The 18621-nt window shown below is 43.2% G+C and overlaps 1 protein-coding gene across 8 annotated transcripts in view; it reads right to left on the bottom strand.

Annotated features, from left to right (window-relative positions):
* Positions 1-18621, bottom strand: part of acsf3 (acyl-CoA synthetase family member 3) — a 63592-nt gene that overhangs the window by 23230 nt on the left and 21741 nt on the right. For all 8 annotated transcript variants that reach the window (XM_048547036.1, XM_048547040.2, XM_048547042.2 and 5 more), the window contains 2 exons: positions 15805-15917; positions 8153-8279 (listed from right to left, as the gene is read on the bottom strand). In XM_048547036.1, the coding sequence (XP_048402993.1) occupies positions 8153-8279; positions 15805-15917 (240 nt within the window). The remainder of the gene's footprint in view (positions 1-8152; positions 8280-15804; positions 15918-18621) is intronic.

Genomic DNA, 18621 nt, shown 5'->3' with positions numbered 1-18621 from the left:
CATGACCACAGCTATTTTAAATAATTACTGTATCCATACAAATGCTGCTCACTATTTGAATCAAACTGAAAATCACTTCAACTTCTGTGTCCTCATAACTCTTATATCATTGATGTATCTTTTCCCTCAGAACTGAAATTCCAGCATTCTGACGTTTTGAACACATGGATAGAAAAACAAGTTTTGCTCATGCTAGTAATCCAAAATACTGGAAATGTTCAACGGGTTACACCGTAACATCTGAAAGAGAAATCAAACACAGGGAAAGCTGGAGTGACTCAGCAGACCTGACAGCATCTATGGGAAGAGAAACAGAGTTGGATTGAGTCTGATATGACTTTTTTTTCTGTCAGAACTTCAGAATCAAATTAGACTCAAAATGTTATCTCTGGTTGTTTCTCCACAGCATGCTGCCAGACCTGCCGAGTTTCTCCAGCCTTCTGTTTTTGTTTCAGATCTTCAGGAATGACAGTACTTGACCTTTATTCTTCTGAAAGAGAAATAGGGTTGAAGTTTAAGATCAAAGTACATCTGACCTGCTCAATATTTCTGTACTGGGATAGAAAATGTGCTCAGACAAAAGGTTTGCCTCCAACTGATTGACAGTGCAGAGCCTGTGGACATCAACAATAACTTGCATTTGTATAGTGCTATACAAGTTCTCAAACATTCCAGCAGACATCATAATCATGCAAGTGACCAAGCCACACAAAGGGGTGTCAGGACAGGAGCCCAAGAGATAGGTTTTATGGAGAATCATAAAGAGGTAAGGAAGTGCAAAGATTTAGGCAGGGATTCCAGGGCAATAGGCTTTGGCAGCTGAAAGAATAACTCTCATTGGTGGAGTGATTAAACGTGGGGATGTGCAAGAATCCAAAATAGGAGCAGTCTGAAATCTCGGAGGGTTGTGCGGCTCAAGGAGCTTACTGGAAAGGTGGGGTAGTTGCGATCTATGCCATGGAGGTATTTGAAATCAAAGATGAGAACTTTAAAATCATGGCATTACCAAACTATAAATTAATGTTGGACAAACACAGTGACAACAGAGGTACTGGAGGGATTTAGAAAGGTAGTCAAGGGGTAAGTTGGATCTAAACTTTCATTTAGAACCTGATGCTACATTTCCCCATGATCTCAAAGATCAGCCCTTGAGGGACTCCAGAAGTAAACTTCGAGGCATGTCAAGGTGAATCAGACCCTGCTATCAGCCCCCTTCATCTGAAATTGGCATAATAACCATACATTCACGCACCGACTTACAAATCAACTCATATCCAAGGTGATGCAAGGTGATACGACCATACATATAGCAGACTTGACAGAACCCCACAGGCTCACCCCAATCGCCAACCTCCCAATTCTCTTCCTTGAATTGAGAATACAAACATTGGCTACTGGATCTGTTCTGTGTGAGCATGACACAGGCTTTGGGAAATAATGATCTGTTTGGTGCTTCTCTCAGCCTTAGTGCAAGTAATACATTCTGATGTTTTCCCTGATGGTGGAGTCAACAGTGAAGGAACAGTCTCAGGATGTAGATTACACTGTTTAGGAATAGAAGAGGAGAATGTCTTCACTCAAATGGTAGTAACCTGTTGAATTCTCTGACACAGAAGGTTGCGGAGGCTAAGTCACTGAATATATTTAAGAAAGAACCAGTTCATAAGATCACCTACATTCTCCTCCAAATCATTATATATTACAAACAACAAGGATTCCAGCACTGATCCCTGAAGAACACCACTGATCACAAATCTCCAGACAGAGAAACACTCTTCCACCACTACTGTCTTCTTTGAATAAGCCAGTTCTGAATCCATCTTCCCAACTCACTGCAGATCCTAGGTGATTTCACCTCTTATATCAGCCTGTCATGACAGACCTTGTCAAAGGACTAGCTAAAATCCATTTAGATAATATCTATCACCTGCCCTCATCGATCATAATTGTCACTTCCTTGGAAACTCAATCAAGTTTGAGAGACATAACCTTCCCCACTCAAAGACATGCAATCTATCATGAAGACCATATTGTTCCAAATGTGAATAAACCCTAACCCTAAGAATCTTCTCCAATAACTTTCCTACCACTGAACGTAAGGCTCACCAGCCTGTAATTTCCCAGATTATCCCTACTGCCCTTCTTAAACAATGGAACAACATTGGCTATTCTCCTGTCGTCTGGGATCTCTCCTGTGATAAAGAAGATACAAAGATTTTGCACAAAGTGTTGCAAAGTTGTTAAGTATTTGTGAATTGGAAGGCAGGAAGCTAGAATTTGTTGGTAAAAATGATAACAAGGAAATGCGTAGTCCTTTAAGGGATGAGGGTTTTTTTGTACTTTGAAACTTTGTAAAAATGTATGTCTGTGAACAGTATCTCGAGCTTGCCAGTAGTGAAAGCCTCAAAAAGGTGAAACAAGTGTATCAAAGAAAAGCCTTACAGGCAAAACAGCAATCTTGTTTTGATATTGTGACAATAAGTTTGAATTTGGCCAATTAATTTTTAAAAATCACCTAGATACAAAAAGCCAACTGAATTTAAATCGGATGGTGCTGACAACATTGAATCAATCCTACATAAGACATACTGTTATGTCATTATAGGTACAAGGATAATGGCATTTTTGAAAATCAGGGAGAGCGAACTGCCATCGAAAGAGTAAACCAACATTCAGCTGTAGCGAAAAGAAGTTTAAGCCTGGCTCTTACAAACTCTAGGACAAAGGAAGGAAGTAATGTGAGGAGTCAGAGAAAATGAGTGAGATTCTTAATGAGTTCTTTGCATCGGTATTGACGCAATGTTAGACGTTGATGTTAGGGATAGATGTTTGATTACTCTAGGTCAAGTCGGCAGAAGGAGGGGGAAGTGTTGGGTATTGTAAAAGGCATTAGGGTGGACAAGTCCCCAGGTCCAGATGGGATCTGTCCCAGGTTCGTGAGGAAAGTGAGAGAAGAAATAGCTGGGGCCTTAAAGATATCTTTGCAGCATCCTTGAGCATGGGTGAGGTCCCAAAGGACAGGAGAATTGATATTGTTTTCCCCTTGTTTAAGAAGGGTAGCAAGGATAATCCAGATAATTATAGACCAGTGAGCCCGATGTCAGTGGTGGGGAAGCTGCTGGAGAAGATATTGAGGGTTAGGATCTATTTACATTTGGAAGAAAATGGGCTTCTTAGTGATAGGCAGCATGGTTTTGTGCAGGGAAGGTCATGTCTTACCAACTTGATAGAATTCTTTGAGGAAGTGACAAAGTTGATAGATGAGGGAAGGGCTGTGGATGTCATATACATGGACTTCAGTAAGGTGTTTGATAAGGTTCCCCATGGTAGGCTGATGGAGAAAGTGAAGTCGCATGAGATCCAGAGTGTACTAGCCAGATGGATAGGGAATTGGCTGGGCAACAGGAGACAGAGGGTTGTCGAGGAAGGGAGTTTCTCAAAATGGAGAACTGCGACCAGTGGTGTTCCACAGGGATCCATGTTGAGGCCAGTGTTGTTTGTGATATACATAAATAATCTGGAGGAAGGTACAGATCGTCTAATTTAGCAAGTTTGCAGATGACACTAAGATTGGTGGAGTAGCAGATAGTGAAGGGGACAGTCGGAGAATGCAGCAGAATATAGATAGATTGGAGAGTTGGGTGGAGAAATGGTAGGTGGAGTTCAATCCAGGAAAATGCGAGGTGATGCCTTTTGGAAGATCCAAATCAAGAGTAAACTATACTGTAAATGGAAAAGTCCCAGGGAAAATTGATGCACAAAAAGATCTGGGTGTTCAGGTCCATTATACCCTGAAGGTGGCAACGCAGGTTGATAGAGTGGTCAAGAAGGCATATGGCATGCTTTCATTCATAGGTATTGAGTACAAGAGTTGGCAGGTCGTGTTACAGTTGTATAGAATTTTAGTTTGATCACATTTGTAATACTGAGTACAGTTCTGGTCGCCACATTACCAAAAGGATGTGGATGCTTTGGAGAGGGTGCAGAGGAGGTTCACCAGGATGTTGTCTGGTATGGAGAGCGCTAGCTATGAAGAAAGGTCGAGTAGATTAGGATTATTTTCATTAGAAAGTCGGAGATTGAGGTCTACAAAATCATGAGGGGTATAGCCAAGGTGGATAGCAAGAAACTTTTTCCCCCAGAGTGGGGGACTCAATTACTAGGGGTCATGAGCTCAAAGTGAGAGGAGGAAAGTTTAAAGGAGATATGTGTGGAAAGTTCTTTACACAGAGGGTGGTGGGTGCCTGGAACACGCTGCCAGCGGAGGTGGTAGAGGTGGGCATGATAGCATCATTTAAGATATATCTAGACAGATACATGAATGAGCAGAGAGCAGAGGGATACAGGTCCTTGGAAAATCAGCGACAGGTTTAGATAGAGAATCTGAATTGGCGCAGACTTGGAGGGCTGAAGGGCCTGTTCCTGTGCTGTAATTTTCTTCGTTCTATTCGTGTCAAAACCCGTTGGGGCTTGTGTTTTGGTTTAACTATCATAGGGGTTTGGATATTCCCCCTCCCTAACAAAGGTCTCAGCAATTTCCTCACCTGTCTCCCTCAACGTTCTGGGATAGATCCATCGAGTCCTGGGGACTTGACTGCATTAATGCTTTTCAAATCACCCTACACCACTTTCTTTTGTTGTATTGACATGCACTGGAATGTCAACACAGCCCTCCCACACCCACTCCCATTACAATAACCCTGCTTTTCTTACATTTTCCCATTATCTGTCCACATATCGGTTCCTCTATCACCTGCTGTCTATTAAGAGGCCTGTAGTACAAGCCCAAAATGACTGCACCCTTCCTTTTCCTAAGCTCTATCCAATATGGCCTTGCTGCATCAGCCCTCCAAAGTGTCCTCTCTCAGTACACAGCAACTCTCCCATCTCTTTTCATCCCTCTTTATCTTGCCAGGATATTATGCCGCTCGTCTTGTCCCTCTCACAACCGAGTCTCTGTAATAGCTAAAACATTCTCGTTGCCTGTATTAATACAAACTCAAGTTCGTCTGCCTTACTTGTCACACCTGAACCCCTCCCTCACACACCAGCTCTTTAGCCATGTATTGGACTGTACTATACTGTCCCCTTCACTATCTGCTACTCCACCAATCTTAGTGTCATTTGCAAACTTGCTAATTAGACGATCTGTACCTGTACTACTGGCACGTGGCACAGGCAGTAATCCCAAGATTAAAACCCTCAAAGTCCTGATTTTCAACTTACTACCTAACTCCTTGAGCTCCCCTTTCAGGACCTTATCTCTCTTTCTGCCTATTTTGTTCGTACCAATGTGAACCACAACCTCTGGCTACCCACCTCCCTCTTCAGAATATCCTGTGCCCACTCAGAGACAGGCTTGACCCTGGCACCAGACAGGTAACTCACCATCCTGAAGTCTTGCTCGCAGCTACAGAAACACCTGTCTAAGCCCCTGACTATACAGTCCCCAATCACTGTTGCTCGGCTACCCTTGGGCCCTCTCTGCCATAGAACTGTACTAGTTGTGGTGCCACTAATCTGGCTGCTGCTTTCTCCTAGAGGCCATCTCCAACAGTATCTAAAGTGGTATATTTGTTTGAGATAGAAATGGCCACAGGGGATCCCTGCACTGCCTGCCCACATTTACTCATCTTCCTGGTGATCACCCAACTCTTCCCCATTTGTGTAGCCCTTGCTGGTGCTGTGGCCAGCTCACTAAACATGCTATCCACGATATTCTCAGTCCCTTCGGTGCTCCATAGTGTGTCCATCCACAGGTCCTGGAATTTCAACTGACATGTAAACATGGTAACCACGAACAGTGGAAGTGTCCCTGATTTCTGACAAACTGGAGGAGCAGCATTCCAAGGGACTGCATTCTTCTGCAAACTCTACCCACCGGTCACCAAACTCCAGTCTCTCACGCTGGCTTTGTTCCCAGCAGAACGGAACTGTAAAATTTAAGTATTTTGCCTCTCTCCAGACACAGTCACTCAGTCTGCAGACCTGGGTCATGAGCAGCCAAGTCTGTGTCACTTTTTGGAGTCACTATGTCACCACTGGCACTGCACCTGAGATTCACCCCCAGGTTCACTCTGACTGACCCCGTTCTGCAGGTATTTATCCTGTCACCACAATTGACCCTCAGGTTCACTGTCCTTTGCTCTGTTGCTGCTGTTCAGTCCAGGTCTCACTCCTCAGATATTTATCCTCCTGCTGCTATCGCTTTGACTGGAGCCAAGTTTTAGATTCACCCACAAGAAGAGACATCCTTTCAACATCTATCCAGTCAATTCCCTCAGAATTTATATTTGTTTCAATTAAGCTACCCCAAATCGTCTAAACTCCAGAGTATATAGGCAGGCCTAGCCTGTCTAGCCTTTCCTCAGAAGGTAATCCGCTCATTCCAGGTACTAGATCAATAAAACGTCTCTGCACTGCTTCCAACACATTAACATCCTTCTGTATGCACATAGTACTCCAGATAATCTCACCTGCTTGTATAACTGAATCATAACCACCTTTCTCTTGCATTCAATTCCCCTCACAATAAAACATAATACTTTTTACTTTCATGATTTCTTGTGGTACATGCATTCTAATCTTCTGTAATGCACGAAGACACCCAGATCTCTCTGCATCTCGGATCTCAGTAGCCTCTCACTATTCAGGAAATATGATTTTTATAAGCGACTATGCACACACTGCCAAAATGGACAATTTTAAAGTTTCCCACATTGTACTCCATTTGCCAGATCTTTGTCCACTCAGTTAATCTATGTGTATCTCTTTGTCGGCTCTTTATGTTCTCTACACAACACACTTTCCCACCTATCTTTGTAACAGCAGCAGCAAGATACAGTTGCATTGGGAGAGCTCAGTGACAGATGGTCACACAGGAAGAATTCAGTGAGATACAGTTGCACAGACAGCTGAGATTACATGATTGTAAAGATAACACAGGATGTGTTTTACCGGTATTGCTACCAGATTTGTATTCATTCTCAATTAGGTACTTCTTATTTTATTACTGACTGACTTTGTGCTCTAGCTACCTTCCCACAGCACCATTTCAGCAGATTTGGGCAACCGGACTAGATAGTGCCAAGCCAGCACTGGGTATTCTGTTAGCCTACAGCTAGTTAACACAAGGTCACAACTGGTACCTGGGTGGAGAAGTCAGCTTCCTGAATTTTTGCTCTGCGTAACCAGGGCAATACAGATATTGAATTAATTTTCGTTCAGCTGAAGCTGAAAGAGGTGTATGCTGGAATGGAGTTAGGAAAACAAAGGAATCTAAGGAGCACATCAGGTATTTTATTCTTGGAGCCTGTGTCACAGGCCAAGAGTTCCATAATTAAATGATAAAGCTCTTTCTCAGCCCAGGATGTGCTGAAAACATTTCTCACATTCCACCTGTCAAATCAGCCACACAATGTGACTAAAATCTCATGGTTCTTACATCTCCGATCACTGCGGCTTCAGGATAAGTCTCACAACTGAAACAATTCATATCTCAGCAAAAATTATGGAGGGAACCCTGATATATTGTAAACCAGTGTGTGCATAGTCACTTACATATCCCACTGTGTAACATCAATACGGTCCACACTATCCACAGTAATGGCCTGATGGATTCCACACCCCTCACTGTAACATTCTGATAGACCCCAGACCACTCACTGTAAGAAGCTAATATACCTCACTCATCTCCCTGTAACACTGACAGTCCCTATATCACTCACTGTGGCAGACCCCACATGCCTCACATCATTCAATGCTGCACTGATATACTCCACAATCCTCACTGTAACACATTGATATTTCCTCATTCACTTCACTGTAACACCGATGTACCTCCTCACTGTAATACTCCAATATACTTAACTCACCTCACTGTAGCACACTGATGTATGACACCACATCCCGCTCTGTAACACAATGATGAACCCCACGCCGTCACTGTAGCACAATGATAGATTGTAATGCTGTGATAAACTCCACTATAACACTGACCCCTGCTGGTACTTTATAGATAACATTATGTGTGTCTCCTGAGCTACTACTGTAATCAATATCTGGTTCTCCTTTCCATGCTGAGTTCCAGATGATCTATGTCAGTTGATTGATCAATGGAAGGTTTACATAGCAAGGTGGCACTAGATGATACCTGTCTTGAACCAGCCGTCCGATGTAAATGAGTCCTGTGTTTCTTTTGTTCTGTTCCAATATTCTCGAAACACTGACTTTCCTTTAACCAGCAGCTCTCCTTCCTTGCCTTCCATTCCAGGTTTCACCTATTAACACAAAACCGTAGTTTCAGCGCCACCCAGCCATTCAATCCCAGTACGTTGCATGAAGTGTCATTGCTGAAAACACACCTGTTACTGCATGAGAGGCATATCTGTCTCATCAATGCACCTATACGTGGAGTCCTTAACATTGTGAAATGACAAAGGCCCTTCGTGGGTAGGTCAGTAAATATGTTTTATGTTCTGTAATATTTGACATGGAGCTACTTAGGGACATGTTTGTGACTAAATGCTTTGTCAAAGAGATAGATTTTAAAAAGTCTGAAAGAAGTGAGGTAGAGGGGATTAGGAAAGAAACTTGTGAGTCTAGAAAAACTCCAAAAGTCTTCAGCAGCTGAAAGCACAGCTACCAATGGTGGAGTTATTAAAATTGAGGGGGCATATTACAGACATCTCAACTAGGAGCAGGCACAGACCATTTGGCCCTGTGAACCTGCTCTGCTGTTAAACAGTTACTTTTAATCAAACTGCTTGGACATATGACATACATCAGTACAATTTGGATTTGAACCCGGGCCTTCAGGCACACAGGCAGGGGCACTACAGTTGTGCCACAAGAACCCTCTCCACACTTAAATGAAATCACAGCTGAACAGATTACGATCTGAATTCCAATTTCCTGCCTATCTCTGATATCCTTTGTTGTATCAGTTGCTGACAGCTGCAGTGTTTATCCCCCCAATAAAAAGGAAATTATTTGCAACATACTCTGATCTTATTTCAGTGAATCATTTTAACAGCTCATCTGCTACAGGTAGAGATGGTGCAGAATTTGACATTTACCACAGATCATTCTAAGAACTCACTTACATTAAATATGAATAACACTGAACTCATGGGTGGGGAAGGACATCTAGCTCAATGAAACTTTACAACATCTCCTGAGAAGAGATGTACTCCCTCATCTACATGTTATAGAAACCCTGTACACAATTGGCGCTATCCTACAGACCCAGTACATAAGCCTGTGTCTTTGTAAAGACTGTGGGCTTGGCCTACAGCAACACTCTTTTACTTGACCGAGACAGTGATGGTTTCAAGGCCCAGTCAAGAAATTACAGCACCCCTAAGACCATAAGATATAGCAGCAGAATTAGGCCATTCAGTCTGTCAGGTCTGCTCCACTATTCAATCAGGCCTGATATATGTTTCTCAACTCCATTCTTTTGCCTTCTCTCCGTAACCTTTGATCCCATTACTAATCAAGAACTTATCTCTGTCTTAAATACACTCAATGACTTAACCTCCACAGCCATGTGTGGCAATAAGTTCCACAGATTCACCACCTTCTGGCGAAATTCCTCATCTCAGTTCTAAAGAGTCAATCTTTCACTGTTTCTGGGCCTTCAGATCCTTGTCTTTCCCGCTTGTGGTAAATTATCTTCCAATCCGCTCTATCCAGGGCACTCAGTATTCTATGTTTCAGTAAAAATAGAGGTTGATTTCTAATGCACTATATGGGAGTGCTGCATTGCTGAAGAAGCTGTCTTTGAGATTACATAGAACATAGAACATTACAGCACTGTACAGGCCCTTCGGCCCTCGTTGTTGTGCTGACCTGTCATACCGATCTCAAGCCCATCTAACCTACACTATTCCATGTACGTCCATATCCTTATCCAATGACGACTTAAATGTACCTAAAGTTGGCGAATCTACTACCGTTGCACGCAAAGCGTTCCATTCCGTTACTACTCTGAGTAAAGAAACTACCTCTGACATCTGTCCTATATCTTTCACCCCTCAACGTAAAGCTATGCCCCCTCGTGCTCGCCGTCACCATCCTAGGAAAAAGGCTCTCCCTATCCACCCTATCTAACCCTCTGATTATTTTATATGTTTCAATTAAGTCACCTCTCAACTTTCTTCTCTCTAATGAAAACAGCCTCAAGTCCCTCAGCCTTTCCTCGTAAGACCTTCCCTCCATACCAGGCACCATCCTAGAAAATCTCCTCTGCACTCTTTCCAAAGCTTCCACATCCTAAATTCCATTACATCCTAAACCATGGCCTAATCTGCCAACTCAGATAAATGGAATAGATTCCACAGCACTAGATGAAAAATAGCAAATGAGTATAATTGCCTGATATTTAGCTGTGCCACTTAAACCCCTCTGAATCACTGGACTTGAAATGTAAACTCTGCTTTCTTCACACAGATGCTGCCAGACCTACTGAGTTTCATCAGCAATTTCTGTTTTGTTATTAAATGGTAAATTCTCTGATTGCTGTATGGCTTCATTTGTTTACATAATGAGAGCTAAATTTCAAAAATAATTTACTTCCTGCAGTAATCTGCTATGTAGCTGACAAGTCAAATGCACAATATAAATGTAAGCTTTTTAAATTCTTGTATCATCTAGCGGACTGAATATTTGATTACAATTTACAACAATCCAAAACATTCTTTATTATAAAACATTATCCTACAGAAGAGGTGGTGCTGGAGCTCTTAAAATGCATAAATGTAGATAAATCCCCAGCACCTGATCATATGTATCCCAGAAATTTATGCGAAGCTGGGAAGAGATTGCTGGGCCCTTGCTGAGATATTTGTATCATCAACATTTAGATCTCCGGTAAGGTGCCAGAAGGCTGGAGGTTGGCTACTGTGGTGCCAGCATTTAAGAAAGGCTGTAGGGAAAAGCCAAGAAACTATAGACCAGTGAGCCTGATATCAGTCGTGGGTAATTTGTTCGAAGGGATTCAGAGGGACCGGTTATACATATACTTGGAAAGGCAGGGACTGATTAGGGATAGTGAACATGGCTTTGTGCGTGGGAAACTGAGTCTCACTAACTTGATTGACTTTTTTTGAAGAGGTGACAAAGAAGATTGTTGAAGGCAGAGCAACATATGTTGTCTATGTGCTCAGGAAGACATTCAACAAGGTTGTGACTGGTTGGCAATGTTAGATCACATGAAATTTAGGGCGAGCTTGCCATTTGGAGAGAAAGGTAGATGGTGGAGGGTTGTTTGTCGGACTGAAGGCCTATGACCAGCTGTGTGCTGCAAGATTGTTGCTGGGTCTGCTGCTTGATATCATTTGTATAAACGACTTGACTATAAATATAGGAGGCGGCGTCAGTAAGTTTGCAGATAACATCAAAATTAGTGGTGTCGCGGATGAGATGGTTATCTCCCACCTTGATCTGATGGGCTAATGGGCCGAGAAATGGCAAACAGAGTTTAATTCAGGTAAATGTGAGGGTGTTGCATTTTCATAAGGCAAACATGGGCAGGACCTATACAGTTAATAATATAGGGCCCTAGGGAGTTTGCCAAACAACTTAAGGGTGCAGCTGCAGAATTCCTTGAAAGTAGAGTCACAGGTAGACAGGGTGGTGAAGGCGGCATTTGGTACTCCGCTGTTATTGGTCAGTACATTCAGTACAGGAGTTGAGATGTCATTATGCGTCTGTGCAGGACACTGGTGAGGCCACTTTTAGAATACTACATTCAATTCTGGTCTCGCTGCTGCATGTATAGAATGAGCTGCCAGAGTTGGTGCTGCACAACGGGTACAATTACAACATTTAAAAAGCATCAGGATGGGAAAGGTTTAAAGAGATGTGGACCAAATGGGACTAAATCAGTTTAGGACATCTGGTCAGCATGGGTGAGTTGGACCAAAGGGTCTGTTTCTGCGCTGTATAACTCTATGAATGGTTTGCCAGACCATTTCAGGAGGCAGCTGAAAGTTAACCAAATTGCTGTGGGGCCGGAGTCACACAACTCCATCATGACCACACTAAGCTAGGATGGCAAATTTCCTTCCCTGATGGACATTCATGAACCAGATGGGTTTCTCTGACAATCAGAAGGTCAGAGTTGGGGATTTTCACTGATGATTCTTGGCAGCGTGGAGGAACAGAGGGATCTTGGTGTGCAGATACATAGATCCCTTAAAATGGCCACCCAAGTGGACAGGGTTGTTAAGAAAGCATATGGTGTTTTGGCTTTCATTAACAGGGGGATTGAGTTTAAGAGTCGTGAGATCTTGTTGCAGCTCTATAAAACTTTGGTTAGACCGCACTTGGAATACTGCGTCCAGTTCTGGTCGCCCTATTATAGGAAAGATGTGGATGCTTTGGAGAGGGTTCAGAGGAGGTTTACCAGGATGCTGCCTGGACTGGAGGGCTTATCTTATGAAGAGAGGTTGACGGAGCTCGGTCTCTTTTCATTGGAGAAAAGGAGGAGGAGAGGGGACCTAATTGAGGTATACAAGATAATGAGAGGCATAGATAGAGTTGATAGCCAGAGACTATTTCCCAGGGCAGAAATGGCTAGCACGAGGGGTCATAGTTTTAAGCTGGTTGGAGAAAAGTATAGAGGGGATGTCAGAGGCAGGTTCTTTACGCAGAGAGTTGTGAGAGCATGGAATGCGTTGCCAGCAGCAGTTGTGGAAGCAAGGTCATTGGGGTCATTTAAGAGACTGCTGGACATGTATATGGTCACAGAAATTTGAGGGTGCATACATGAGGATCAATGGTCGGCACAACATTGTGGGCTGAAGGGCCTGTTCTGTACTGTTCTATGTTCTATGTTCTATGTAACATTCAGCACTATTCGTGACTCCTCAGAAACTGAAGCAGTCCATGACCCAATGCAAAAAGACCTGAACAATGTCCAGGTTTGGTTGACAATGACAAGTAACATCTACACCACACAAAGAACATTTTCAACATTCAATGGTATCACCATCACTGAATACCCGATGATTAACATCCTCCGAGTTACCATTGACTAGAAACACAAGTGCACTAGTCATGTGAATACTGTTACAAAAGTAGATGAACGACTAATAATCAGTTAGCCTCCTGACTCCCCAAAGTCCAGCCACCACCTGGAAGACACATGTCAGGAGTGTGATAGAATACTTCCCTCTTGTCTGGATGGGTGCAGCTTGGAAAAACACTCAAGAAGTGAATTTCAGTAAAGCATTTGATAAGGTTCCCCACGGTAGGCTACTACAGAAAATACGGAGGCATGGGATTGAGGGTGATTTAGTGGTGTGGATCAAAAATTGGCTAGTTGGAAGAAGACAGAGGGTGGTGGTTGATAGGAAATGTTCATCCTGGAGTTCAGTTACTAGTGGTGTACTGCGAGGATCTTTGAGGCCACTGCTGTTTGTCATCTTTATAAATGACCTGGATGAGGGTGTAGAAGGATGGGTTAGTAAATTTGCGGATGACACTAAAGTCGGTGGAGTTGTGCACAGTGCGAAGGATGTTGCAGGTTACAGAGGGACATTGAAAAGCTGCAGTGATGGGCTGAGAGGTGGCAAATGGAGTTTAATGCAGAAAAGTGTGAGGTGATTCACTTTGGAAGGAGTAACAGGAATACAGAGTAATGGGCTAACGATAAGATTTGGTAGTGTAGATGAGCAGAGATCTCGGTGTTCATGTGCATAGATCCCTAAATGTTGCCACCAAGGTTGATAGGGTTGTTGAGAAGGCATATGGTGTGCTGGGTTTTATTGGTAGAGGGATTGAGTTTCGGAGCTATGAGGTCATGCTGCAGCTGTACAAAACTCTGGTGCAGCCGCACTTGAAGTATTGCATACGGTTCTGGTTGCCGCATTATAGAAAGGATGTGGAAGCATTGGAAAGGGTGCAGAGGAGATTTACCGGGATGTTGCCTGGTATGGAGGGAAGGTCTTATGAGGAAAGGCTGAGGGACTTGAGGCTGTTAGAGAGAAGAAGGTTAAGTGGTGACCTAATAGAGACATACAAGATGATTCAGAGGATTAGATATGGTGGGCAGTGAGAGCCTTTTTCCTCAGATGGAGATGGCTAGCATGAGGAGACATAGCTTTAAATTGAGGGGTGATAGATATAGGACAGATGTCAGAGGCAGGTTCTTTACTCAGAGAGTAGTAACGGCATGGAATGCCCTGCCTGCAACTGTAGTAGACTCGCCAACTTTAAGGGCATTTAAATGGTCATTGGATAATCATATGGATAATAATGGAATAGTGTAGGTTAGACGGGCTTCGGTTTGGTTTCACAGGTCAGTGCAACATCGACGGCCGAAGGGCCTATACTGCGTTGTAGTGTTCTATGTTCTAAGCTTGATATCATTCAGTACAAAGCAGCCCACTTGACTGGCACCATAGCCATAAACATTCACTCCCTCCACCACCAAAGCTCAATAGCAGCAGTGTGTGGAGGAAGGTTTAGGACAGAAGTACAGGGAAGATTCTTCACACCATGGGTGGTGGGTGCCTGGAACACACTGCTAATGGAGGTGGCGGAAGCAGGCATTTTAGCAATGTTTAAAGAGTATCTTGATAGACACATGAATGGAAGGCTAACACAGGGATATATGCATTGGCTATAAGTAGGTCTAAATGAGGATCAGAGTCAGTGCAGCCTTGGTGGCCTGTTCCTGTGCTGCACTAGATTGTGTTGTACTGATGAATTTTGATCAGAAGAACATAGAGCCACATACTACTTGGATATGAATCTAAATGGCTTACAGCAGCAGGAGAATTTAGGGTATAAATGCAAATATTCTACAAAGTAGGTTAGCAAGGCCAACAAATTTCTTGAGGGCAAAATTGAAAAGCAGAGACAGAGAGTTGTGAGAGCATGGAATGCGTTGCCAGCAGCAGTTGTGGAAGCAAGGTCACTGGGGTCATTTAAGAGACTGCTGGACATGTATATGGTCACAGAAATTTGAGGGTGCATACATGAGGATCAATGGTCGGCACAACTTTGTGGGCTGAAGGGCCTGTTCTGTGCTGTACTGTTCTATGTTCTATGTTCTATGTGCAAAACTTTGGGTATATCACTTTGAGCACTGTACTCTGGTGTGGCCTTCATGTTGTAAAATACAATGGGACTAACTGATTATTCTTGCAAAATGCTAAATGGCTTCTTTCTTTACTGTACATTACAAAGACTGGAAAACACACAGAACATGAAAAGGTTAAAAAAATCAATTAAGAGAAACAACATCAGAAATGATATTGTGTAAGTATCATGAAGGATTAAATAGAAGGCTGTTTCTCACAAAAAAAAGGCTGAGTGATCACTCGAAAGAGATCTTTAAGATCTGATAGACAGATGTGGAGAAAACACTGCCACTGTAGGCAGTCCAAAACTAGACATCATGTATACAAGATACCCAACTATAAATTCAGTGAAAAATTCAGCAGAAACCTCTTATGCAGAGTGTGAAATTATTGTAGAGAATAAAGTTGCAGAGATCAGTTGTGTCAAATGGGCCCAGTTTGGCACTGCAGATACTCTATTCTCTGTAAATGTACCATTACAAAAACCCAACCCCAGATCCTGTCATCAATGGACGCACAGCACAGAATTATGCAGTGATTATACAGATATACCAGGCAAAATGTAAAGACCTACATATTAGTTAGAACTATCCAATTTTAAACATTCACAAGATGCAACAGCTCTGACAAAACTGGAAAAGTGACATGGTTTACCAACTTGTATACACTGTGCGCACCTCTCAGCCTTATTGTGAGCTTATATTGTCCTCACCTTAGTTTCTCTACTGTTCCCCTCAGCGATGACAGTGTAGGAAGAATGATTCCTTGTGGAGTTTTCCATCACAATGCGCACCTCAGTTCCAGGCAAAGGGGTCCCAACAGCTCCTAGGTTCAAATCAAATACTGTGATAGAAAAGGCAGTGAGAACTCCCTGTTTACCCCCTCCTGACAGTAAGATCCTGCCAAAACAATTGACAGTAAAAACCACATTGTAACATTTTAATAAAAAAAGAACACCCGTACGGTCCTAGATAAATAGGGAGTAAGCCCCTATAGTGCCCGAGATTTCAAAAAACAGGCAGTGAGAACACCATATAAAGATGCTTTCTCAAGAAATAATAGGTATAAATTCATACAAATATTCTTTCAAGTACATTAGGCAGTTAGAAAGACTGCTGTAAATACCCTTCCAAGATTCAAGAAAAGCCCAAATAAATGTTAAGCTGAGATATAACAGATAGCAGTAAGTATTGTCAAAATCCTAATCCATCACCCCTTAGAGAGTCACGGAGTCCTACAGCACAGAGACAGGTCCTTCAGCTCAGGCTGGTCCGTGCCGAACAAAATGCCCATCCATGCTAATCCCATTTCCCTGCACTTGGCCCATATCCTCCTAAAACTTTCCTATCTATGTATTCATCCAAATGCCTTTTAAATGTAGTTAATGTACCCGCCTCAACCACTTCCGCTGGCAGCTCATTCCATATGCGCCCTACCCTCTGAGTAAAAAAAAGCTGCTCCTCAGGATCCCATCACACTTATCTCTATTAAAATCCATTTGCCATTTGAGGAAGAGGGTGTCAACGTTTTGGTCAAAAACCTCTCATCAGGACTGGGGAGGGGGAAGGGAGCCCTGAAATAAATAGGGGCTGGGGGGAGAACACGTGCGATGGAGATAGGTGGATGAAGGTAGGGGGTTATTGTGATTGGTCAGTGGGAAGGGTAGAACGGATAGGTGAGTCAGAAGACGGACAATGTGGGGTGGAGAAATTTTGAAGCTGGTGAAGACAATATTCAGGCCATTGGGCTGTAAACTCCGCTCCAGCCTTTCTACTTGAAACATTAGTGCAGTTTCTCTTTGTACAGATACAGCCAGACCTGCTGAATTTCTCCAGCATCTTTTGTGTTTGTTTCAGATTTCCAGCTGCAGCAGTATTTTGCTTTGATCAACTTCAAATATATTGTAGTCACTGCTACCAAGTGGTATGTTCACTTTGAGATCATCAATTCACCCTGTCACTTTACACAATCCCAGGTCCAGTATAACTTACCCCTCTGGCTGGTTCTGGAATGTGCTGCTCTAAGAAACTCTCTCAAAGCATTCTATTAACTTCTCATCCAGGCTACCATTGCCAATTAAAAATTTTTCAAGGTTGTATGTAGATTAAAATAACTTGCGATAAAGGGTCAGCAATAATCATAAGCAACCAATATTCTTCCTGCATACTTCATCCCACATTGTAGTCACTGTTGGGGAGCCTGTAGAATACTCCAATAGTGACTTCCTTCTCCTACTATTCATCATCCTCACTCAAGCTACATCCTGATCTTCTGAAACCGCGCCATCTCTAAAATTCAAGGTTTCTATTCCCACCAATGATTCACCATACTGTCTTTAAGGTTTTAGAGTAGATTTGTAGCTCAGGTTGTGGACATTGTAGATGATTAGCTCGCTGAGCTGGTTCGTTATTTCACAGATATTTCGTTAGCCTGTTGGTAACATCATTAATGCAGCCTTTGATGAAGCGCCGTTGTGTCTCCCATTGTCTGGAGTCCATTAAGCTGGATTACCTCACTTCCAGTTTTCCTTCACAGTGGAGTGTATGCAGGGTCGAGCTCTGTGTATTTGTTGATGGCTTTCATGGAGTACCAGGCTTCGACAAATTTGGACCAACCTTGGTTCAATGGACTGTGTAGGAAGGTATGTCAGGAGCAGCAGCAGGCATACCTGAAGATGAGGTGTCAACCAGGTGAAGCCACCAAACAGGATGAGCAGCCAGCGATAGACAGAGATAAGCAATCCCACAACCAACACATCAGATCCAAGATCTACAGTCCTGCCACATCCAGTCGTGAACGGTGGTGGACAATTAAACAACTCACTGGAGGAGGCAGCTCCACAAATATCCCCTTCCTCAATGATGGAACAACACAGCACATCAGTGCAAAAGATAAGGCTGAAGCATTCACAGCAATCGTCAACCAGAAGTGCTGAGTGGATGATCCAACTCACCCACCTGCAGAGGTCCCCAGCATTACAGATCCCAGTCTTCAACCAATTCCATTCACTCCACGTGATATCAAGAAATGGTTGGAGACACTGGATACTGCAAAGGCTACAGGCCCTGACAACATTCCGGCAATAGTACTGAAGACTTGTGCTCCAGAACTTGCCACTTCCCTAGCTAAGCTGTCCCAGTACAGTTACAACACTAGTATCTGCCTGGCAATGTGGAAAATTGTCCATGTACGTGCTCTACATAAAATGCAGAACAAATCCCCAACCCAGTCAATTACTGCTCCATTAGTCCACTCTCAATCATCAGTAAAGTGATGGAAGGTGTTAACAACAGCACTATCAAGCAGCACTACTCAGAAATAACCCGCTCAGTGATGCGCAGTTTGGGATCCGCCAGGGCCACTCAGCTCCTAACCTCATTACAGCCTTGGTTCAAACGTGGATAAAAGAGCTGAATTCCAGAGGTAAGGTGGGAGTGACAGCTCTTGGCATCAAGTCTGCAGTGTGGAATCAAGGAGCCCTAGCAAAACTGGAATCAGTCGGTATCAGGGGGCAAACCCTCCGCTGGTT

The sequence above is a fragment of the Stegostoma tigrinum genome, chromosome 16 (genome assembly GCF_030684315.1).
Source record: "Stegostoma tigrinum isolate sSteTig4 chromosome 16, sSteTig4.hap1, whole genome shotgun sequence".
Taxonomy (NCBI): Eukaryota; Metazoa; Chordata; class Chondrichthyes; order Orectolobiformes; family Stegostomatidae; genus Stegostoma; species Stegostoma tigrinum.
Note: the sequence above shows the minus strand (reverse complement) of the source record. Positions and strands in the feature narration are given on the sequence as shown.